Source organism: Macaca fascicularis, chromosome 4 (assembly GCF_037993035.2).
Source record: "Macaca fascicularis isolate 582-1 chromosome 4, T2T-MFA8v1.1".
In the NCBI taxonomy this organism is placed as follows: domain Eukaryota; kingdom Metazoa; phylum Chordata; class Mammalia; order Primates; family Cercopithecidae; genus Macaca; species Macaca fascicularis.
Window position 1 is genome coordinate 99,406,200 of NC_088378.1, and position 25,337 is coordinate 99,431,536.

The window sequence follows — 25,337 nt, forward strand, 5'->3', positions numbered from 1 at the left end:
GATAATCAGAAATATAGTTCAAAGTAACAAACTACAATTGATAATCACTAATGGTGACCTTTCTTTCATTTTAATATTTCTCTTATTGAGACTCTATTGTGTCTCAATAGATATTTTTTGGTTGTTAACATTCCCATTCACCCTGAAGACACCACCCATGGGACTTTATTAAATTCAAGAAAATACCCTAAGATATTGATTGCAATGTCAGAGATGGCCAAATTAAAAATAAAGTAATTGCTGATGATTAGGCCTTCTTTTTATTCTCAACTATTTTTGATATGTGTATTTAAAAACTCAATATTTAACAAAAAATGACTATGTTTCAAGTTTCAAAGTTCATTTGAAAGAAGTATATATCATTTCATTTGAAAAATAAGGAAGTTTCTGCAGATATATGTAAGATCCCTATATGTGCTATAAATCTGTCATGGAAACCATCAAATTTTAGTACTTTTAAAGGGGAATTCAAAGATTTTTCCTGTATTATGCAATTGAATACAGTAATTTTACATGTAAAAAATATTTACACTGAAAAACTCAAGCAAAAAGTCTGATACTTTATCAAAATAATAACAAAATGAGCAATGAAAAAATAGCAAAAGTTTACCAAAAAATAGTAAATTCCTATTTAAATTCCTGTGTTTACACAGATTAAAAATGCTTATCAATTAACTGTATGACACAGATTGTAGCATACTTCAAGCTGTAATATAAACACGGGATATTTGAAATTCAAGCTGCACTTACCAAAATAGTTTTAACCTGAGTCTTTGATGTCTTCAAAAATGCATTTGATGATAATATATGCAAGAATAGTTATTTTGTAGTAGAAGGTTACTTTTTTTGAATTGCTCTTAATACTCTTTCCTCTTAAATATTTGTGTAAAATTACAAATATTTATTACATTTCTTGGGTTCACTGAACACAAGGCAGTGTCTGAATTGAACAGCTGTTACTTTGTTCCTGTTATACAAGCATATAAAGATGCTTAGTTCAAAATATCTTAGATTTAATATTATTTTCACATTTTGACTTATTTTAGAACAAATATAAAGGGTCAAAATATTACCATAGATATCTGAATATTCCCATGAAATATGTCACACCCACTGAGGAATTAAAGAAGTTCACTAAAGAATATCAAATTAATCATTTCCTCCTATAAATATTTTCTTTTTATTTGTGTTTAGAAGTTGCAATTTTAGGTACTATTAACAGAAAATACATAACAAAAGCTTCCTAACAAGTGAAAAAAATAATTATAAATGTTGGAAAAATTGGCCTCATTAACATATTTACAGACTTTTACTTAATACATACGCCTTTGGAAATTAATTATGTGACATTTATACAAGCATCAAAATTTCCAAATCACTGAGTAGTGAGCACTTCAGTTCTTTACTGTCTACACCCAAATTTGAAAGTCATTTTTAGTTTTTGAAGGTAGAACTGACAAGTAACAGAAATGGTCAATCTGAGATACTATTGACATATTGTTCTATTCCTTCGCCTAAAGGTGCTTCTGTTGCGTAAGTGTCCTTATGCTTTCTTTTCTCTTTGCTCTGATCTTCCTGTAGCTTCAGAATTATGTTTCGGATTTCTTCTCTTTTTGTTCTCATTCTTGGTGGAGGAAACCAGTTTGCCAAATTCATAGGTAGTTCAAAATTGAGAACTGGATTCTGAAAATAAAACAATTAAATGCATATTAGAAAATTGTAATAAATAACCTTTCATTTCAATCACAGAAACATTCCAAAGTTAAAAATAAGAAAACCCAGCAACTCATTCAGTATGTATTTGTGTATTATCTATCACAGGTCAAGTACTGTGCTAGGTACTGGAGATACAAGACACAGTTTCTGTCACAGATCTTACAGTCTAGATCAGGGTGTGCCAGTGGACCAAATTCTGCCCACTGCCTGTTTCTGTAATAAAGTTTTATTGGAATACAGTCACACTAACTCATTTACATATGGTCTACAGATGCTTTCACTGGACAACAGAACTAAGAGGCAATAGAGACCGTACAGTTGCAAAGTCTAATGTATTTACTACTTTATTAACGAGTTTGCTAGCTCCAGTTTAGAAAGACAGGTAATTCAACAATTAAAACAAGAAATATGGCAAGTATTATGACAGAAGCATAGAGTACTGTGAAAATACATATCTGGGGGTTTTATGCAATTCCAAGAGGAAGTGATATTTAGGCTAAGACCTGAAGAAAGAATATATGTTAGACAGCCAAGGTATGATAGAGGCAACAAAAGAATATTCCAGGTTAGGAAATATGAATCAAGGCCCAGAGGCAAAAAAGAACACCAAACAATGGCATTCAGGTGGCTGGCTGTTATATTAAATGCTAGAGTGAAAATGGTGGGAAAATGAGGCTAGAAGCTTAAATTAGGGGTCATATCACATAGGTGTTTATCAATCATGTGAAAGATTTTGCTCTGTAAATCAACAGCCACAGGAAGCCACTATAAGATTTAAAGTAGGAAAAGAACAGGATTAGATTTATGTTTTTGTAAAACAACCATGAAAAACAGAAGGCAGGAGGCAAAGGAATCTGTTAGAGATTGGTATAGCAGTTCAGAATAGTGACACTTGAGGATAAAGAAGTAAACCTATCTGACATTAAGTGACAATTCACAGAAACTAGTGGTCAGCCACTGTATGATGGATGAAGATAGGAGTCAAGATCACTATAAAGAATATCCAAGAGAGGTATGTGTGGTACTGTACCTCTGAAGTCAAAGCCAAGAGAGTGAGGAAGAAATGGTTGACACTGTCGAAGGGTGCTGGAAAGTCAAAAACAATTTTAACATAAGGGTAAGGATGAAGCCAGATTTTAGAGATTACAAAGGTGGAATCTGTAGAATTAGAGTGTGAATATAAACACTTCTTAAGAAATATATCTATGAAGAGGAGAAAAGAGGCTAAAAGAGGCAGTGTGAATCATGGGAGAGATTTCTTAAGGTGGAAAGAGCTAGTAGAGAGGGCAGGTTGATTGTTCAGTGATAGAGTGAGCTCAACAAGCCTTGGATTTGATGAACTGTAAATATACTATTTTTATCCCTTGAAGGTTCTTCCATTTAGAAGTTTTTGCTCCATGGAACAATTTTTGAAACAATAATTTTGAAACTCTGAAATATTTGCTTATTGTGTTTTTTACTAAGGTAAAGTAAAATGCACTATTTTATTATTTATTATATCAGATCCAACAAATTGAAACCCACCTCAAAAAAGCTCTCTACATACTGCAATACATATACACCACAGTCACTGAAGTTGTTTTGCTGTGGTACTTTTGGATTAGAGCCCTTCATAACATCTTTGGAAAAACTTCTTTTGCTTCCTTTTTTAACTTCCCATTCCACTTCTAAATACCTGCAATAATTCATATATATTAAGAATACACATATATAAAAATATACATAGTTCTTCACCCCATCAGAATACAAAATAAAGTGTGAACTTACTCTCTTAAAATTTTGACAACATTTGACCGAGAAGGGCCTCGGAGTGAGTCCATAAGTAAGATACAAGGTCTGCAGGGTAAAAATAACCAAAAGTCGAATACTTCATAATATTACAAGGGCATACAGGGATTAAAAGTGGCATATTATAAACAATCAAATTTGAAACATCCAAAATTCCCTTTGTATGACTCAGTACTAGTGACGGGAAAAAAAAATGAACCTTATAGACACATTTGAACTCTATAATCTAATAATACTTAAATATCTATGGATATATTAAATATTGAATTATAGAATATTAACCGTATCTTAGCTATATTTTATACTAAAATTCTGTAGTTCGTTTCTAAAAGTACTTCAAAATTAGGAAAAAGTCAAAACAATTCTGAAAATTTGAACATCCCCATATTCCAAATCAACAAAAGAAGGGCCATGAAAAAGTAGAAAGAAAATAATCCCCCCGACCCCAGGGTCTTACTCTTGTCACCATGTGAAGTGGCGTAATAACGGCTCACTGTAGCCTCAATGTCCTGAGCGCAGGTAATCCTCCCACCTCAGCCCCTTGAGGAGTTGGAACTGCAGGCATGTGTGTCCACGCTCAGCTAATTTTTGTATGTTTTTTGTAGAGACAGGGTTTTTCCATGTTGCCCAGGCTGGTACAGAACTCCTGGGTTCAAGCTATCTGCCCGCCTCAGACTTCCAAAGTGCTGGGATTATAGGCATGTACTACTGCGCCCAGCCAAAAACCTCATTTTTAACTAAAATTTATTATAGATAAAACAGGTAATCATCATATAAAACAATTAGTTTAGAATGTGTGGTTTTTTTTTCAAGATTTAACTTCAGAACACACTGTATAACACTCTGTATAACTCTGTATATAAATGTTGATGGCTGATGATTCAACTTTCAATATTTTAATTCTATAAAGTTATGTTGTAAACTCAAGTAAGGAAGTCTAATGTAGAGCCCAAAGCCCTCAAATGTTAAAAAAATCGAGGTTATTTTTTAGCCACCACACTTGGTTTTTTTTTTTTTTTTTTTATTAACTTTTTCCAGAGATGGGGTCTCACTGTGTTGCCCAAGCTGGTCTTGAACTCCTGGCCTCACGCAATCCTCCTGCTTTGGCCTTCAAAAGTGCTAGGATTATAAGTGTGACCCACTGTGTCTGGAATTGATCTAGGTTCTTCCTGCTAAAATTTTATAAAGTTTGGAGCAGATTCTTTAACTACCCTAGGTCTCTATTTTTCTGTAAAATGATGCTTCATTTTCAAAGTCTCTTAATAGTTTCTGTCAACATTTTCTATAAAAAAAAGTCAAAGGAGATTAAACCTAGAAATAGGTAATACTTCATCTAAGAAGTTCAACATCGCTGGAGAGACCTCAGAATAAACATGTACTTCTGAAAACCAAAACTGACTCACTCTTATTTGGAGCTCTCAGTTGGAACATGTCTCTTACATCTGCCTTAGGTTACTCCACAGCCTTCATAAAGCAGCTAAGGAATCAGTGTAAACTCCAACCCCATGTTACTATTTTGATATATAGTAATTTCTGCTCCAAAACACTGTTAAGTAAAAAGGAACAGTGGTTCACTATCAAAACTTGTGGCCAGGCGCGATGGGTCATGCCTGTAATCTCGGCACTTTGGGAGTCTGAGGCAGGCAGATCGCTTGAGGCCAGGAGTTTGAGACCAGTCTTGCCAACATGGCAAAACCCCATCTCTACTAAAAATACAAAACTTAGCCAGGCATGGTGGTGCGCACCTGTAGTCCCAGCTATTCCTGAGGCTGAGTATGAGAATCGCTTGAACCTGGGAGGCGGAGGTTGTGGTGAGCTGGGATCGTGCCACTGCACTCCAGCCTGGGTGACAGAGCAAGACTCTGTCTCAACAAATATATACAAAAAAAAAAGTAAACAAAACAAAACATTTGTGTGTGCACACGTGCATGCAGAGGCTGGGGAAACTGGCAAATGGAGGACTGAAATGATTATCCATTCTTCCCGTTTTAATCCCTGGATAGCATGCCTCAAGTTTCCTCACTGACTCTGACAGCATTTATGAGTTTTGCTTAAGTATTTGTTTAAAAAAAAAAAAACTGTCCTGTTATGTTTTATTTTATGAGCATACTGAAATAAAAATTATGTAGTTTGCAAGATACACAGTTAATGCTTACTGTTTACAGATAGTAGGCTTTAAATGCCACTGTCCTATTTCTGAATTGCAGCTGTCATCAGCAAGGAATCCATCATCACTGCTATCATCCTATAAGAGACAGCCTACTGTTAATATTGAAAATATATAATCTAAATAACTAATAACCTAACAAAATAGCACATTGGAGACAAAATATTTGTAATGAATGTCAAAAATTTTTCTCTATTTAGGTGATTAGACAATAGATATATGTTACTTAGTTCCAATTATCTAATGCTACAACATTGATATTTTAAGGAAAAGAAACTACCAAAGGTTTATAACAAATTATTACATCTATTTACTCAATCTAGAATAAATCTTTAAGACTGAATATATTATGACCGATTCTTATCTCACCAAATATCACTGCTCTGATTTTAGTTTATTTTTACAAAAATTTAGTTTGTTGGCTAAGACAGCTATTTCACAATAGGATATAAATAACATGTTATTTTACATGAATAATGTTTTCACACCAGAAATATTTAAAGGGTTTTTGGAAACACTGTTTTCCTTGAGAAACCCACATAACCATCTCACTTGAGAGAAGCTAACTTAAGGATACTGTGTCCTTATTCTGCAGATTCTCTTGTAAAATAAACAAGGCTTTTTTGGTCATTGTTGTTCTTTGAGAAAGCTTCTGGCAACTTTATGAATGGAATAATCAATAGTAGGAATAATAGTAATAATAAAGCACAGTTACATTAGCTTGTTCACATCACAGGTAACTGTTATAATCAAAAGTACCTAAGTGCTCATTATAAATCATGAATGTAATTCCTATATATGTTGGATTGAAAAGCTGTATTTAGCTGCCATACATTGTAAACCAAGAGATATCATAACATGCCTTTTGTTCACAGGAAGATAAAGCAAAAGGAAAGATGGTACAGTATAAAGCCATCTTCACTACTATACAACTCAGTATGTCCTAACAACTAACGAAAGATCAGAGAATTAACAAAATGGTATGCTGTAGATTATAAACTTTTCTCAATATAAAATCCTCTTTAACAGAAGCTAAAAAGTATTTTCACAGATACACTTTATTCTTGCTGTTAATACTGTTTATTAACAGTATTTAATAAGAGACTCTAAGGAAATGTCAAATGAGACTCTAAGGAAAAGTCAGAATTCATCTATATTAACTATAAATATTATCTGCTTCTGCCATGACATATATAAATTGAATCAGGCAGGAGAAAAAAAATCAATGGAAAAATGGGAAAACAATATAATTTTTTGGTACTCATGTACCACAATACTGAAGATTTAAACATTTGCTTCTTGAATGTCAAGTCAGGTTAAAGGTTAAGTATGACCCATAAATGCTTTGAAAGAGGAAAGTGGGTAGTGGTGGTGGTAGCTGAGTTAGGGTGGGATAATTAATATTATATTAAAGTTCAGTCCACACCACAGTAGCAGCAACAACAGCATGAATACATTTATCCTGGCAACTTCTGACTTGAAAGCTGAATTTGTTTTTTAAGATATGATCCAAATCCAGAAGCCATGATAAATTACTAGTTGAAGAAATTGCTTTACAAGACTTTATAAAGTACAAGTTTTTTCTTTTTCTTTTCTTTTTTTTTTTTTTAAAGAGATGGAGGTTCCTTATGTTGCCCAGGCTGAACTCAAACTCCTAGGCTCAAGAGATCTTTCTGCCTTAGCCTCCCAAGTCACTGAGACTACAGGTATGCACTGCCATGTTCAGCAAGAAAAACGTTTAATCAGATAGAACATTAGAACTTTTTGCCAAGCATTAAGTTTTACCTGGTTATCCTGATCTTCTGAGAAGTCAATGAGTTCATCTTCAAGCATTTTACCACCTTCAGGTGATTCATCGCTATAGTTTAGTCTGATATTGCTTAAGCCATCTGTACCAGTAAGAAATATTACATAATAAAAAAGGCCATGTCTATCACTCATGGTACATGAGGCTGAAATTAATGCTAGTAGTTAAGGATATAGTAGTCAAGGACACAAAATCTGCCTTAGTCTGTAATATCACAAACATAAAGTGAGTTATTTTAAAAACCTGGATTGACATGTCAATTACAGTTGTTTCCACTACTCAGATACTAAAATTCATTAAAATTTAAAAACTAAGTATCAGCTATATGATTAAGTATATATATACTTAAATACATATATATGTATATGTGTAAAGAAGTAAGTACTTTTGTGCTAGGCAAGTCAGGTGTCTTTAGTAATGAAAGCTATGACAGTCTGAAAATAACCTATGTCCAATAACAGAAACAGCAAATCACAGAACATAAAAGAAAATGCAACTGCATAATTAAAATTTCGAAAATGTGGAAAATTATACAATTCAGGGCAAAAATGAACATTAATTACAAGTAAGTAATAGGTCTGTTTTTAGACAAATAATAAGGAACTATTTTGCCAAAAGAAGCTAATCACATGTTTCAAAGAAATGTTAAGATTTACTACCACTTCAAAATTTTATTTTACTTATTTATTTATTTTTTATTTTTTTGAGACGGAGTCTTGCTGTTGCCCAGGCTGGAGGGCAGTGGCACAATCTCGGCTCACTGCAACCTCTGCCTTCTGGGTTCAAGTGATTCTCCTGCCTCAGCCTACTGAGTAGCTGGGATTACAGGTGCATACCACCATGCCTGGCATCTTTTTTCTTTTTGAGTCTTGCTCATTGCCCAGGCTGGAGTGCAGTGGCGTAATCTCGGCTCACTGCAAGCTCTGCTTCCCAGGTTCACGCCATTCTCCTGCCTCAGTCTCCCGAGTAGCTGGGACTACAGGCGCCTGCTACCACGCCCAGCTCCTTTTTTGTCTTTTTAGTAGAGACAGGGTTTCACCGTGTTAGCCAGGATGGTCTGGATCTCCTGATCTCGTGATCCACCCGCCTAGGCCTCCCAAAGTGCTGGGATTACAGGCGTGAGCCACTGCGCCTGGCCACATTTTTGTATTTTTAGTAGAGATGGGGTTTTGCCATGTTGACCAGGCTGGTCTTGAACTCCTGTCTTCAAGTGATCCACCTGCCTTGGCCTCCCAAAGTGTTGGGATTACAGGCATGAGCCACCATGCCTGGCCTTATTTTTTTAAGAGACAGGATTTCTCTCACTCTTTTGACCAGGTGGAGTCCAGTGATGCAATCATAACTCACTGTAACCTTAATCTCCCAGGCTCAAGCCATCCTCCTGCTTTGGCCTCCCAGAGTGCTGGGATTACAGGTGCACACCACTATGCCCAGCTGATTTTTATTTATTTATTTTCCTTTCAAAAATTTGAAAAGCATGACTCTTAGGTATTTTAGACAGGATAAAATTAATTTTGGTTTAAGTTACTAAAAAGGTGTTAAGATATTAACATAAACAAGATGGGATGAAAAGGAAGCAAAAAATCTGAAAGGATATATAATCCAGACTGGCTAACACAGTGAAACCCTATCTCTACTAAAAAATACAAAAACTAGCCGGGTATGGTGGCATGTACTTGTAATCCCAGCTACTTGGGAGGCTGAGACAGGAGAATTGCTTGAACCTGGGATACAGAGGTTGCAGTAAGCCAAGATCACACCACTGTACTCCGATCTCAGTGATAGAGCGAGACTCTGTCTCAAAAAAAGAGAAAAGATATATATCTAACTGTTGTGTTCAGAAGCATACTATTTAAAATAGCCAATAAACCAATAAAGCACCATGGGGCCAGACACAGTGGCCTAGCACCTGTAATCCCAGCTAGCACTTCAGGAGGCTGAGGCAGGAGGATCACTTGAGTTCAGAAGGATCACCTGGGCAACATAGCGAGACCCTGTCTCTACAAACAAAATAAAATAATCATACAGGTGTAGTGGTGTGCACCTGTGGTCCCAGTCACTCAGGAAACTGAAGTGGGAGGATCACTTGAACATGGGAGGTTGAGATTACGGTGAACTGTGATTGCATCGCTGTACTCTTAACTTGTATGAAAGTGAGACTCTGTCTCGAAAAACAACAAAAATCCACCACCACAACAAAAAAACCACTATGGGCTGAGGGCAGTGGCTCACATCTGTAATCCTAACACTCTGGGAGGTTGAGATGGATGGACTGCTTTAACACAGAAGTTTGAGACCAGCCTGGGCAACATAGGGAGCCTCTGTCTCTACAGAAAATAAATTTTGCCGGGCAGGTGACACATGCCTATAGTCCCAGCTACTCGGGGGGTTGAGTTGGGAGGATTGCTTGAGTCCAGGAGGTAGGGGCTTCAGTGAGCTGTGACTGTGCCACTGCATTCCAGCCTGGGCAACAGAGTGAGACCCTGTCTTTAAAAAAAAAAAAAAAAAAGAAAGAAAAAAAGAAAAAAAAGAATTACCTCTTCAATTTATCTTTTCCAAAAATCTGTATTTTTAAGTCTGTTTAAAGCTAAAACACCTGTATCTGAATAACATTTGTCCAAAATCTTCAGGCAATTCAGAATTAGTTACAATCGGGTTACTTCTAGCAGCAAATCATTATTATCTATGTAAACTGTGGTCACATAAATATCTATCTACCTTAAACTAAACTACGAATGCCTTTCAAAAACAGGAGAAAAATAGCTTAAATGATGCAGTCAATTCCCTCCATAAACAAATGATCTGGAGTAAACTGAGAGGTGATGACTTGATCAGTGGTCCTCTCAATCAGTGTCAGTTCCTGAGAACTTCTCATATAATGAGACCATGTGAAGATGCTGAGCGTGATTCCAGAGTTTAAGCGTACACATATTTCATGCACCATGGCAAGCCAACTATTTCACAAGGTGTCAAGTGAAAAAACAGCAAGTGAAAGTAGTGATTCCACACATTGTTACTTCCCTAGTTTACTGTAAAAACCTAATTTCCACTTATTTACTACAGCCTGTTATCTGACATAGTCAACACTTGTTGACTATATGTGAAATCATTGTTTTTTGTAAAACATTTGTTTCAGAGGAAGAGATAGCTGATATGGTATACCCATACTAAAAACAAAACAAAAATGTACAAAGTATAATTCAAAAATGAGTAAATGGGATAAACAAGTATTAAGAAGGCAAACTACATAAAACAAGTTATTTTTGGCTTTGGTCTCCATTAGGATTTTTGAGGCTATTTACTCAAATTTAACTGGATGTTACTTGACCAGAAAATTAATTTGTAGGTGAGAGCACTAGAAATCTCTGGAGTTGGTGTATATGAAGTCCTAGGCTTTTGTCCCATTGCTTTAAGTCAAGCACCTTAATTCATCTGAATTTACATTAAAGTATGTAAGATTATTGGCCAAAAGGAGACTTAAAAAAAGAGCCATACTAAAATTTAATTCACATACCATATACACCCATTTAAAGTATACAATCTAATATTTTTTAGTATATGCACAGTCATCACAACCAATTTTTAAACCTTTTCATCATCTCAAAAAGAAACCCCATACCACTTAGCTATCACTCTCTTCCTAAATTCCCACCCACCTCACCTGACCACCCCCAAAAACCCCAAGCAGCCACTAATCTACTCTAGATTTTCCTGCTCAGGAGATTTCTTACAAGAGCTCAACAGGTCGGGTGAGGTGGCATGCACCTCTAATCCCAGCTACTAGGGAGGCCGAGAAGACAATCACTTGAACCTGGGAAGGGGAGGTTGCAGTGAGCCAAGATTGTGCCACTGCACTCCAGCATGGGTGACTAAGAGAGACTCCATCTCAAAAAAAAAAAAAAAAAAAAAAAAAAAAGGCTTAACAATAGCTTTCTAACTCACTAAAATAATATAAGCTGGTATAAGTGCCAAGAGTATGTTCCATATTCACAATTTTTGATAGGTTCTTTCTGAATTCACATTTATTCTATGTCCTATACCAATATTTTTCATCCAAAGAAAATTCATTAGTTCCATGAGCAAGGTGTTAGGAAAAAAAGAAGAAAAATGTATTAGATCTATTCACAGTTTAAGAAGTTTGCAAGGCACACAATATAGCATGTTATGGGTTTTTATGGCGAGGACTATTTTACTTGTAGGTTGGAGAGGAAATTATACAATTGACTTGATATCAAATGTAAGAATTTGAACAGAAACTAGCTTTTTATTTATGTATTTACTTTTGAGATGGAGTCTCGCTGTTGCCCAGCCTGAAGTGCAGTAGCACAATCTCAATTCACTGCAACCTCCGCCCCCCGGGTTCAAGTGATTCTCCTGCCTCAGCCTCCTGAGTAGCTGGGATTACAGGCGCGTGCCACCATACCCAGCTAATTTTTGTATCTTTAGTAGAGATGGGGTTTTACCACGTTGGTCAGGCTGGTCTCAAACTCCTGACCTGGTGATCCACCCGCCTTGGCCTCCCAAAGTGCTGGATTTAACCACACCTGGCCACAACTAGATTTAACAGGTTCTACAACTACGGAACTGACTCAAGGACAAAAATCAATATATTAGAGCTGAAGAGAGATTTAAACAAGCAGAGATTGGACCAGTGCTCCTCTTCCCACTGAAAACAGTGAAGGAGAGTGAGGAATGAAGAACCAAACTTTAATTGGAATGTCCACAATTATTTTGAGGAGAAAACTTTAATTTCTGCCTTGGTCCATTTGATCTCAATTTACACATTGGTAAATTTGTCTTATACATCTAAGACTGCACAATTACTGTTAATGCTGAATACTGTAAATTTCCTATGAAATTAAATCCAAGTTCCAATAAATGGAAAATATAAACTTTGTTCTACAATTTCAAAATTGCACTCTAGGGGTGACAGAAGAAACAGAATACAAAAAGGGCACAAGGGGATTTTTTTTTGGAGTGATGAAAAGTTCTTAATTTTTTTGTTTTTTTATTTTGAGATGGGGTTTCCCTCTGTCACCCGGGCTGGAGTGCAATGGCGCGATCTCCACTCACTGCAACTTCAGCCCCCTGAGCTCAAGCGACCCTCCCTCCTCAACCTCTCAAGTAGCTGGGACCACAGATGTGCACCACCATGTCTGGCTAAGTTTTTGTATTTTTGGTAGAGACAGGGCTTCACCATGTTGCCCAGGCTAGTTTCAAACTTCTGAGCTCAAGTAATCTGCCAATCTTGGCCCCTCAAAGGGCTGGGATTACAGGTGTGAGCCACTGTGCCCTGGTCAGGTTCTCAATTTTGACTGCAGTAGTGATTACATGACGCTATATATACATTTATCAAAGTTCATTAAGCTACACTCATAAAATGAGTGAATGTTATTATAATTACACTTCAGTATAAATTAAAAGTAAGTTGTGTTACTATATTGTTATAAGTAAATTCTTTAAAAATTTTCTATTTATTTTTTTTGGAGATGGGGTCTCGCTATGTTGCCCAGGCTGGTCTCAAACTCCTGGCTTCAAGTGATCCTCCCACCTTGGCCTCCCAAAGTGCTGGGATTATAAGTGTGAGCCACCACACCCAGCCATTAACCTGATTTTTTTTTTTTAAACAGGATCTTAATCCTGTTTATTAAAAAATCCAGATTATTCTGAATTTTTTCATTCTTTCAAAGCATTTAGATACGTACCTGTATGATGCGTGGAACTGAAACCTTCATTCTGTAAGCCATTCTCACTTTTAGTCCTATCAGCAACTTTCTGGGATGTAGATTCTCCTTTATTCAATTCTTCATTTTCACTCGCAGTATGATTTATTTTTTTCACACTATATTTTACACTGCATATGTTTCTCTTGTAACGAGGGTCACTTTCTTCCTGCCCAGGATTGGAATCAGTTACAGCTATGCAATGTTTTTTGTTTAGCATCTTCTTAATTACAGGCTTGGCAGAAGAGTTTTGTGAACAACTGTCCATTTCACTGGCTGAAGAAGAAATACAACTGTCCTCTACAGTTGAACATTTCTGTATGACAGCATTTTCATGGTAATGAGGATTAGGTTCATACTTTGGTTTTTCCAAACCGGGGAAACAAACAACAGCCAAAAACCAGTGTGCACTGTAAAAAACAAATGAAATAACTAAATATGTTATTAGAAAAGTTTATTATATTTGGCAATACATATCAATTAAAATGTTTTTTTTTTTTTTAAAGTTCTTGCCAATGAATTTATTAAAAATGTCTAATTCTGGCCGTGGGGTAGCTCACGCCTGTAATCCCAGCACTTTGGGAGGCTGAGACAGATGGATCACCTGAGGTCAGGAGTTCGAGACCAGTCTGGCCAACATGGTGAAACCCTGTCTCTACTAAAATGCTACTCAGTAGGCTGAGGCAGGAGAATCACTTGAACCCAGGAGGCAGAGGTTGCAGTATGCTAAGATTGTGCCACTGCACTCCAGCTTGGAGGTGACAGAGCAAGACTCCATCTCAAAAAAAAAAAAAAAAAAACCACAAACCTTATTTTTTAAAAATTCTCAAATTAATCTTGTTTTATGTGATCATTGATTCAGTAACAGAATACAATGTCTATTCAAAAATAACATAGTTTGTATTAAAATTATGAAGCCTGTATTTACTTTTGCAAACAATCCCTGAACCTCTTGTTTTTTGAATGAAAAATTCATTGCTTTTTCTGGCAAGTATGTCATTTTGCAACTTATCATTCCCCTTTGCCTTCTCTTTATGTAAAAAGATGGAAAAAGATTAAACTATCGGTCAGGGGCGGTGGCTCACGCCTGTAATCCTAGCACTTTGGGAGGCCGAGGAGGACGGATTGCCTGAATTCAGGACTGAATTCAGGAGTTTGAGAACAGCCTGGGCAACATGGTGAAACCGCGTCTCTACTAAAATACAAAAAATTAGCTGGGCGTGGCAGTGTGCACCTGTAGTCCCAGCTACTCGGGAGGCTGAGGCAGGAGAACTGCTTGAACCCGGAAGGCGGAGGTTGCAGTGAGCCAAGATTGTGCCACTGCATTCCACCTTGGGCGACAGAGTGAGACTCCATCTCAAAAAAAAAAAAAAAAAAAAAAAAAAAAAAGATTAAACTGTCTTCAGCAGTCTAATTAGGTTATATGATTTTCAACATTTTCTAAGAATTGCATATATAGTTTTGTTCTTTTTACTGTTACTGTGTGTTATTAAGATAGGAAAGGCTTAATATCAAAATACGTATATAAGTAATGTTTTATCTTATGCTATATTGAAATTTAATACGTTAAAAATAAATAACATATCTAATTTAGTCCTTGTACAAAAATTTAAGTATTAGTAGACAGTTCCAGCTATCAAGCAGTGCTTATGATACAGCTGAATTCAGGTATCAATGTTCCCAACAGTAGAGTACAGGACACAAGCAAGAAGCTGTACAGTACTGGCTAACATTCATTTTTTGCTAGACACAGGGCTCTGTTGGGATACAAGGAATAGGCTATAGATGTCAGGAAGCTTATTGGTCAAGTACAATAATGTTTGTCCTATGATAGGGTTTTCAATAAATATTTGCTGGATGAAAAACAAATTATCTTGCCGTGGATAAAAATTATTCCACATTCTCATTTTTGCAAAAGATTAGAGTACCCAAGGCAGTAATAAGAAACAGCACTATCTATCTCTTCATCGAACAGTATCCAGTAGAAATGGCTGTCATAGGCTGGCTGGCTTCATCTTCAGTATTGCGAAGGCCAGATGGATGAACGCTTGCTTCTCTCCTGTTCTTCGTTATTAATCCTTAGTACCCTATGGATTTAGATCAGGCTAACGCACCAACCTCCTCGTTTCATCATTTCTAACACATAGCTAATTTTATTTATAAAGTCACATCTCAACTTCAGACATGTTGCAATGAGAAAAAAATGTGTTTTAAAAATTGATGCCGGATATGGTGGCTCACACCTGTAATCCCAACACTTTGGGAGGCTGAAGCAGGTGGATCGCTTGAGTTCAGGAGTTGGAGACTGGCCTGGGCAACGTGGCAAAACCCCGTTTCTACCAAAAACACAAAATATTAGCTGGGTGTGATGGCACGTGCCTGTGGTCCAAGCTACTGGGGTTGGGGGCTGAGGTGGGAGGATAGTTTGAACCTGGGAGGCGGAGGTTGTAGTGAGCCAATATGGTGCCACTGCACTCCAGCGTGGGAGACAGAGTGAGACCCCATCTCAAAATAAATAAAATAAAATTGATGAAACACAGTGTAATACAGTGACTCTCAACCTACTGCTGTAATAAAGCCTATCACAGTTCTTAACATTTCTTAGCTATGCCAATATGGCTAAGCTACAAATTTCCTCACCTAAAAACTAGGAAAAATCCTTTTTGGCCTAAAAGAGAAAGCTGAATCAGACCATTACTTCCAACAATTACTTCCTTTAAGCCAGGGTTTTGCTTTTATGATTCCTTTTAATAATAGCTACATTAACTTTAACAGCAGGAGAGACGCTAACACAGACTTTTGGCCAGGCGCAGTGGCTCACGCCTGTAATCCTGGTGCTATGGGAGGCTGAGGTGGGGGAACTCCTTGAGGCCAGAAGTTTGAGACCAGTCTGGGCAACATAGCTAGACCCCATCTCTAAAAAAAATTAAAAAAAAAAAAAATTAGCTGGGCCTATGGCACACACTGTAGTTCTAGCTACTTGGGAGGCTGAGACAGGAGGATCACTTAAGCCTAAGAGTTTGAAGCTTCAGTGAGCTATGATTGCACCACTGTACTCCAGCCTGGGCAACAGAATGAGACTCTGTCTCTAAAAAACAAAACAAAACAAAATACCCAGGCAATTTCACTTAAGATGGATTAGACCCATACATCAAATTTGTGTTCCTGGAAATTACTATAACAATTTTTAATAAACAGCTTAGAAACTTAAGAAAAAAATTGGGCCAGGTAGAGTGGCACATGCCTGTAATTCCAGCACTTTGAGAGGATAAGGCAGGTGGATTGCTTGGGCTCTGGAGTTTGAGACCAGTCTGGGCAGCATGGCAAAACCCCATCCTCTAAAAAAAACACAAAAATTAGCCAGGCGTGGTAGCATGTACCTATAGTCCCAGCTACTCAGGAAGCTGAGGATAGAGGATCGCTTAAGCCTGGGAGGTTGAGGCTGCACTAAACTGACATCATGCTACTACATTCCAGTCTGGATGACACAGAGAGACTCTATCACGAGAAGAAAAAAAAAAAAAAAAGAAAGAAAAAAAAATTGGTACCACCAGAAAAAATAAAAACAAAACAGATGACAAATATATGGCAGCCAATCTAACATAATTAATGCATAAGTATTTGTAGCTTTATCTCTTCAAAAAAAAAAAAAAAAAGCAAAAACAAAAACAAGCTCTCTTGATTTATAGGCTATTTTTAAATCTATAAATGGTAGAGTCCTCTTACAGAGTTCATTCTCTACCTCTCACTAAGATGACTGGAAGCACTGATAATAACTTCCATGCACAGGTATAGTGATTAAGAGGGATGTGCCTCTATCCCTAAATCTTGTGTAATCAAATTATATTTCTATTTAAAATGTTTATAATTCATTTTCTCCCTTTCACTTAGTAAGCTGTTCATATGTTACTTTATAAGACAAATTTGTACCCAGTCAAGAAACCTCTTTTCATTCTTTCTTTTTGAGATGGAGTCTCACTCTGCTGTCCAGGCTGGAGTGCAGAGGCATGATCTTGGCTCACTGCAACTTCTGCCTCCCGGGTTCAGGCAATCCTCCTGCCTCAGCCTCCTGAGTACCTGGGATGACAGGCACACACCACCACGCCCAGCTAATTTTTGTATTTTCAGTAGAGACACAGGTTTCACCACGTTGGCCAACCTGGTCTTGAATCCCTGACCTCAAGTACTCTGCCCCCTTGGCCTCCCAAAGTGCTGGGATTATAGGCGTGAGCCACCACACCCAGCCAAAACCTTATTTTGAAGAGAATGAAGAAATCAACTAGTTTTAAATGTTTTAAATTTTACTATGATGATATGAATTTAAAAATATATAGCTCTGCCAGGAGCAGTGGCTCATGTCTATAATCCCAGCTACTCGGGAGCCTGAGGTGGGGGGGATGGCTTGAGGCCAAGAGTTCAAGACCAGCCTGAGCAACACAGTGAGATACCCACCTCTACAAAAGTTAAAAAAAAAAAAAAAAAAAAATTCGGAAGCTAGCTTGGCACAGCTAGACTTATTATACATAAACAATCTCATAGAATATCAACTCCAGGAAAGCATATTCTGCAACCATGATAGAGTGAGACAAAGTAGGGCCATATCATAATTTGTCTAAGCAGAGAAAAATATAAGGTTATAGTTGGAAACCACAAAATACTCAACATTCTTCTTCTTTATTAATAAGGGAATGCTACTTCTTTACCTAGGCAAACCACCACTACTTTAGACCCTCCCCCATTATCACCCAAGGAAAGCCCAGATGCTTTCACAGATTCTTTGAAACTCCCTTTTAATGAGAGGCTCCAGAGCTGCCCATGGTGTGTGTTATTCCTTGATGTAAGTAATAAACAAAGTTTTCCAACTACAAGTGTATTTCTGGTGGTCTTTGGATCGAGGGCATAGAAAAACAAAAGAACAAAATACAAAAAACTTTTAAGTCTTACTTGTAAAATAATACTATCTAGTCATTGTGAGAGAATAATATAAATATTTAAACACCTCCATTTACTCAGAAACTTCTTCAAGTAGTCCGCATGGTTTTTAATTGAAAAATGGCATAAATCCAACCATCATTTTCTCCCTTCTGGTTAAAAACAGAAGTGTATTTTAAACTTAAGATTCCAACTCCTTTATGTGACCTAATCATCTTTTTGTAAAAATAATACTTTTCTATAGATTATTTGCTAGACAATAAGCACCACTTTTTTTTAAAAAAATAGTATTATTTGACATTAATGAATAAAATGAGATTAGAAAGGTATCTGGTCTACTGTCTGTAAAATTCAGTATCTTACATGATTCACGTGAAACTGCATTAATTCTTGTAAAACAGACAGTACAAATATGAATATATACAAGAGACTTCAGAAAGATGTTTTAAAATGAATTCTTCACCTCATACTAATTATTTAAAAATTGCCATCATTTACATAAAGGAAATCCTTACTCACGCTTCATTAAGGGGTACAAAAATAAAATCCTTCTCAAAAATATCTACATGCCGGGTCCATGTTTTTACTCTCCCATGTCGCTTTTGCTGTATTCTGTAAGAAAGAGATAAATTATAAGCTTCTGAAATATTTCTAGTGCTCCAGCTTATATGTAGTGATTTATAAATTAAGAAGATTCAGATGTAATAGCTCAAACAGTTGCATAAAATGGTTTGACAAACTGGGGAAAGAAAATAGAACTTGTTGGATTGAAACTAGGAAGGCATGGGACTACCCACTGTTGAATTTGGAAAAAGATATTTTACTCCTGTTACTCCATCTGAGGGGCGAAGTTCTAGTGCTTATCTTGCCTAGACTTCTCTTTACTATTTTTATTACTGCAGAATTGGTACTGGCAACTATACTGAGAGGTGTAGCCAAGTAAAACTTAGGGTAACTGGGGAGAAAACAGTAGGAAAAGTGAGCATTATCTGATGGTAGATGAAGCAATATAGCTATGAGCACTGGTCAAAACCAATGACTATTATCAACTCTAAGAGGCAACATTAGGAATTGCTGAAATAAGAGAAAATATTATTTATTATTATTTATTATCATGCATAGCAGCCATCAATTCAAGACATCTAAGACTAGTTTTAAATTTAAAAATCTACCAATTCTTAAGTGTATCTTCTGATCAATTACCAGCAAATTATCAGAGCTAGATGCCATCACTATATGGAGAAGAATTATAAAGAAAATAGGTGGGCATGGTGGCTCACACTTGAAATCCCAGTACTTTGGGAGGCAGAGGCGAGCAGATTCCTTGAGCCCAGGAGTTTGAAACCAGCCTGGGAAACATGGTGAAACTCTGTCTCTACAAAAAATACAAAAATTAGCTGGGTAGGGTGGCATGTGTCTTAGTCCCAGCTACTTGAGAGGCTGAGGTGGAAGGATCACTTGAGAGTGGGAGGTGGAGTTTGCAGTAAGACAAGATTATACCAATGCCCTCCAGCCTGGGTGACAGAGTGAGACCCTGTCTTGAAAAAAAAACAAATCAGGCCTACTATGTACAATAGTACTTCCTTAATTTGTCTGAGAAGAATCACCCAAAGAGCTTATTAAGAGTATAGATTCACAGGTTCCTTTCTATTATGGATAAACACCTAGGATAAAACAGAGTAATCTGTAGTTAGTAAGTATCTAAGTAATTAAAAAAAAATCCTATTAGTCACATCTGGGAAACACTATTCTACATATTTGACCTAGAACATTTATAAATTCTAGGTATTCTGAAAGTATTAGAATGTTATGAATTATATTAATTTTGTAAATTGATAAGAGAAGTAAATGATATTGCCTCAATATAAGTAAGTTGTTAAAAAAAATTCCAAAACTAGCACAAAGTTAGTCTAAGGCAGGTGAATATGAACCCATGAAGCATGAAAATGGAACTGACTTATTTAGTGTGTTCTCTTCCTGGCTGGAGAATTTAAAAAGTAAGCAAAAGAATTGCAGAGATTTGTGTTTTCTTTCAAGTACGTGATTATTTAGTTAGTTAAATTTGAGTGACTTACATCTGTTAAATATTTTCAGAATTTGACTTACGACAGATTAGTTGTTTCATGATTTCTCCTCTCTCTCTGATTAAGGCGTTTATAGAAAAAAGAACTGAATATATGAATTCGGTCAGCGTCTTCCTTCTTCAGTTTTTCAAGCACCAAATATCTATTTGATACAAAATAATTCAAATACAATTAGTGTAACAGTTCACTTTATTTACTTATTTATTTATTTCTATTTTTTTGAGACGGAGTCTCGCTCTGTTGCCCAGGCTGGAGTGCAGTGGTGCGATCTCAACTCACTGCAACCTCCACATCCTGGATTTAAGTGATTCTCCTGCTTCAGCTTCCCAAGTAGCTGGGATTACAGGCACACACCACCACGCCTAGCTAATTTTTGTATTTTAGTAGAGATGGGGTTTCACCATGTTGGTCAGGCAGGTCTCAAACTCCTGACCTCAAGTAATCTGCCCGCCTCAGCCTCCCAAAGTGCTGGGATTATAGGCGTGAGTGATTGCGCACAGCCACAGTTTGCTTTATATTAAAAACTCAGTAAATCTTTCTTCTTTAGAACTATCAATCTCTCTTCTTTAGAACCAAGGAAATTATTAGCAAAGTTTGATAACTATCAGATTATCTTCAGACAATTAAAACTACTATTTGAAAATAAAATTATAACATAAACATTTAATGTTTTAAAACAAGGACACATTCTATGCAGTGAGCTGAAATTGAGCCAATGCACTCCAGCCTGAGCAACAAAGTGAGACTGTCACACACAAAAAACCCAAAAATCTTGTTAGGCTGAGCACGATGGCTCATGCCTGTAATGTCAGCACTTTGGGAGGCTGAGGTGGGCAGATCACCTGAGGTTGGAAGTTCGAGACCAGCCTGGCCAATACGATGAAACTCTGTCTCTACTAAAATACAAAAAATTAGCCGGGCGTGGTGGCGAGTGCCTATAATCCCAGCTACTTGGGAGACTGAGGCGGGAGAATCACTTGAACCTGTGAGGCAGAGGTTGCAGGGAGCCAAAATCACGCCACTACACTCTAGCCTGGGCTTGACAGAGCAAGACTTGGTCTCAAAAAAATAAAAATAAACTTAAAAAAACCAAGGGCACACTCTAAATCTAGAGTAAAGCATATGTCCCCACATCATTCATAATAGCCCAAAAGCATAAGAAAAATGCTCACTGACAAATGGAAAAATAAAGTGTTACATTTATACAATCAAATATTTGAAATAGAAATGAAGTGCTAATACATATGATATCATAGAAAATCCTTGAAAACATGCTAACTGAAAGAATCTACTCATAAAAACCACATATTTTATGGTTCTATTTATACAAAATGTCCAGAATACAAAAAGCCAGAAATAGTGAAAAGACTGACAGTTGCATAGGGCTGGAGGAGGGATTAAAAGAAAACAGAGATTGCTAATGGGTACTAGGCTTCTTTACGGAGCAATGAAACACACTGAATTGTATACTTTAAATGGGTGAATTGTATGTTATATGTATTATATCTGAATAAAAGTGTTATGTATTGTTTATTTCATTTTAAACAGTTCAGTTAATAAACAATGAAGAACCAGCAGCATAGTATTTTTTATGAAAATAGAAAATAAAGAGAAAGAACTTGTACACTGGTGAGGTGGTAACAATGACTCTGTAAAGTGATCTTCCATTGGCTCTAATTTTTTTTGAGATAAGAGTTTCGCTCTTGTTGCCTAGGTAGGCTGCAGTGCAATGGCACAATCTCGGCTCACCACAACCTCCACCTCCCGGGTTCAAGCAATTCTCTTGTCTCAGCCTCCTGAGTAGCTGAGATTACATGCATGCACCATCATGCCAGGCTAATTTTGTATTTTTAGTAGAGATGGGGTTTCTCCATATTGGTCAGGTGGGTCTTGAACTCCCGACCTCAGGTGATCCACCTGCCTTGGCCTCCCAAGGTGCTGGGATTACAGGTGTGAGCCACTGCGCCTGGCCTGGTTCTAATTTTTTATTGCCTTAGTTATTTTTTATACATCTATATCAAAACAAATAACAATAGTCATTTATATCACAAAGAGAAATTATGATATATTAAATTTATGATCCAAACTTTCTCATAGGACTTATGCCAGTTCAAGCTTATGACCATATTAATATTATGAAAATGAGGACAATCTGAAAGCCTTGTGAAATCTTACACAGAAAGAGCAATGCTTAAAACATCTGGCCCCCAGAAGGCACATTCTTGAGACCTGTTACTTTCATCACTAATAAGCAAAAATTCCATAGCTCAAGTTTTAATGAAAAGGACATAATTTAAAAGATTTCTTGCTTTCAGGCAACTCAGTGTGCCCCTAAAGAAGATAATACAAGACAGTGAATCAGATCAAGACATAGTTTACATTAATTACTGAATTCTACAATCTTCAAAACACACCATGTAGAGAAATAGCTATTAGTCCAGGGACTATACTGTAATGAGTGAACCATGAGACTTTTGCTGGCCCAAACTACAATGGCTACTTTGGGGTTTTTTTTTTTTTCCCCCTCAGACCGAGTCGCACTCTGTCCCCCAGGCTGGAGTGCAGTGGCACAATCTTGGCTCACTGCAATCTCCGCTTCCAGGTTCAAGTGATTCTCCTGCCTCAGCCTCCTGAGCAGCTAGGACTACAGGCACCCGCCACCACACCCAGCTAATTTCTGTATTTTTTTTTAGTAGAGGTCGGGTTTTACCATGTTGGCCAGGTTGGTCTTGAACTCTGTCCCTCAAATGACCCTCCCACCCTGGCGTCCCAAAGTGCTGGGATTTTAGGCGTGAGCCACTGTGCCTGGCCTACAATGGTTGTTTTACAAAACTGAATTGAATAAAGGGATATTCACCTTAAAAAAAGGAAATGTATTTGTGATTTAAGAAAACTGAGCTGGGCGTAGTGGCTCACTGCAGCCTCCACCTCCTGGGCTGAAGCCATCCTTCTACCTCTACCTCCAGAGTAGCTGGGACTACAGGCATACTCTACCACACCCAGCTAACTTTTGCTTTTCTTTTTTTGGGTAAACATGGGGTTTCGCCATGTTGCCCAGGCTGATCTTGAACTTCACCCTGGGTGACAGAGCGAGACTCTGTCTCAAAAAAACAAAAGACAAACAAACAAACAATGAAACAAAAAAGATTTTAAGAGCCCGGGCGTGGTGGCTCACGCCTGTAATCCCAGTACTTTGGGAGGCTGAGGTAGGTGGATCACGAGGTCAGGAGATTGAGACCATCCTGGCTAACAAACCCCGTCTCTACTAAAAAAATACAAAAAAATTAGCCGGGCGTGGTGGCGGGCGCCTGTAGTCCCAGCTACTTGAGAGGCTGAGGCAGGAGAATAGCGTGAACCCGGGAGGCAGAGTTTGCAGTGAGCTGAGATCAGGCCACTGCACTCCAGCGTGGGCAACAGGGCGAGACTCTGTCTCAAAAAAAGAAAAAGAAAAAGAAAAGAAAAAAAAAGATTTTAAGGTTAGCCTCTCACGATATGAAAGAGACTCTGAACATAATTTTTATTAAAATAGTCCTCTTCTTCCCTACATTAACATTCCCCAGATGCAATGCCCTTCTATTCCTTATAATGTTGGCAAAGTTTGTTTCAAAGTTTCTTATTCAGAAAGTTAGAAATGGAGAAGAGTTGGCCGGGCGCGGTGGCTCACGCCTGTAATCCCAGCACTTTGGGAGGCTGAGGCGGGCGGATCACGAGGTCAGGAGATCGAGACCATCCTGGCTAACACGGTGAAACCCTGTGTCTACTAAAAACTTCAAAAAATTAGCCAGGCGTGGTGGTGGGCGCCTGTAGTCCCAGCTACACAGGAGGCTGAGGGAGGAGAGTGGCATGAACCCGGGAGGCGGAGCCTGCAGTGAGCTGAGATCGCGCCACTACACTCCAGCCTGGGAGACAGAGCGAGACTCCGTCCCCCCCCCCAAAAAAAAAGACATGGAGAAGAGTTAGCAACTCTGGTTGTGGCAGTTACTCATTTAGTAATGAAGTTAAAAAATTTTTTTTCTCTTTAATTCACTTATAAGAATGTCATGAGGCAAACATAAATGAAGATCTTTTTTTTTTTTTGAGTCGGAGTCTCGCTCTGTCCCCCAGGCTGGAGTGCAGTGGCGGGATCTCAGCTCACTGCAAGCTCCCCCTCCCGGGTTCACGCCATTCTTCCTGCCTCAGCCTCCTGAGCAGCTGTGACTACAGGCGCCCGCCACCGCGCCCGGCTAATTTTTGTATTTTTTTAGTAGAGACGGGGTTTCACCGTGTTAGCCAGGATGGTCTCGATCTCCTGACCTCGTGATCCGCCCGTCTCGGCCTCCCAAAGTGCTGGGATTACAGGCTTGAGCCACCGCGCCCGGCCGAAGATCTTTTAAAGCATGGATTTTGTTAGGTCTTTTATTATTTGGTATCTCCCTCAGAGAAGGCAGACCTCATAGATATCATAAGTTTACTATATGAAATTTGTTTTAATGTGTAACTGTAAAATCTTAAAGGTGTTTGCTGAAAATATAAAGTCAGTGTGATAAACATTAAAGCTCTACTATAGTATAGATTAAGTATGAAATATGCTAAAATGTAAGCAAAATACAGGAGTTCAACTTAAGATTTTACATTGAGCAATATGCTTTCAAAAACACAAAACCATTTTAAATATAAAGACTTAAATAGCCTAAAAGTAAAGGAGTGAAGGGATATATGACATATGACATGTAAATGCAAATCAAAAGAAGGTGAAGTAGCTATATTCATTTTGAACAAAGGACAAGGAAGATTATCAAAGATAATGAGGGACATTACATAATGATATAGAGGTGAATTCTCCAACACACAAATGTGTATGTGCCTACCAAGGGAGCTTGAAAATACGTGGCAAAAATTGATACAACTTTGAAATAAGTAGACAAATTCATAATTATAGTTGGAGATTTCAACAACCCTTTCTCAATAACTGATAGAACAAGTAAGCAGAAAATCAGTAAGTATGAAGATAAGCTGAAAAAGTAATATCAACCAACTTCACATAATTGACATTCACAGAACACTCCATCCAACAACAAAAACATTTATCTATACATTCACTTCAGGCTATTCAGTGGCTTGGTTTGTATTCAGGTAGTATA

At 37.5% G+C, this 25,337-nt stretch overlaps 1 protein-coding gene across 48 annotated transcripts in view; it reads right to left on the reverse strand.

Annotated features, from left to right (window-relative positions):
- Positions 1–1,156: 1,156 nt before the first annotated feature.
- Positions 1,157–25,337, reverse strand: part of SENP6 (SUMO specific peptidase 6) — a 112,884-nt gene continuing 88,703 nt past the window's right edge. For 45 of the 48 annotated variants that reach the window (XM_065543816.2, XM_074037624.1, XM_045391158.3 and 42 more), the window contains 8 exons: positions 20,240–20,359; positions 18,653–18,745; positions 13,184–13,611; positions 7,457–7,560; positions 5,661–5,749; positions 3,484–3,552; positions 3,241–3,391; positions 1,157–1,683 (listed from right to left, as the gene is read on the reverse strand). In XM_065543816.2, the coding sequence (XP_065399888.1) occupies positions 1,474–1,683; positions 3,241–3,391; positions 3,484–3,552; positions 5,661–5,749; positions 7,457–7,560; positions 13,184–13,611; positions 18,653–18,745; positions 20,240–20,359 (1,264 nt within the window). In that variant the 3' untranslated portion in view covers positions 1,157–1,473. Of the gene's footprint in view, positions 1,684–3,240; positions 3,392–3,483; positions 3,553–5,660; positions 5,750–7,456; positions 7,561–13,183; positions 13,634–18,652; positions 18,746–20,239; positions 20,360–25,337 lie in introns of all 48 variants that reach the window. The other 3 variants (XR_012433656.1, XR_012433655.1, XR_012433654.1) reach the window with 1 other exon arrangement.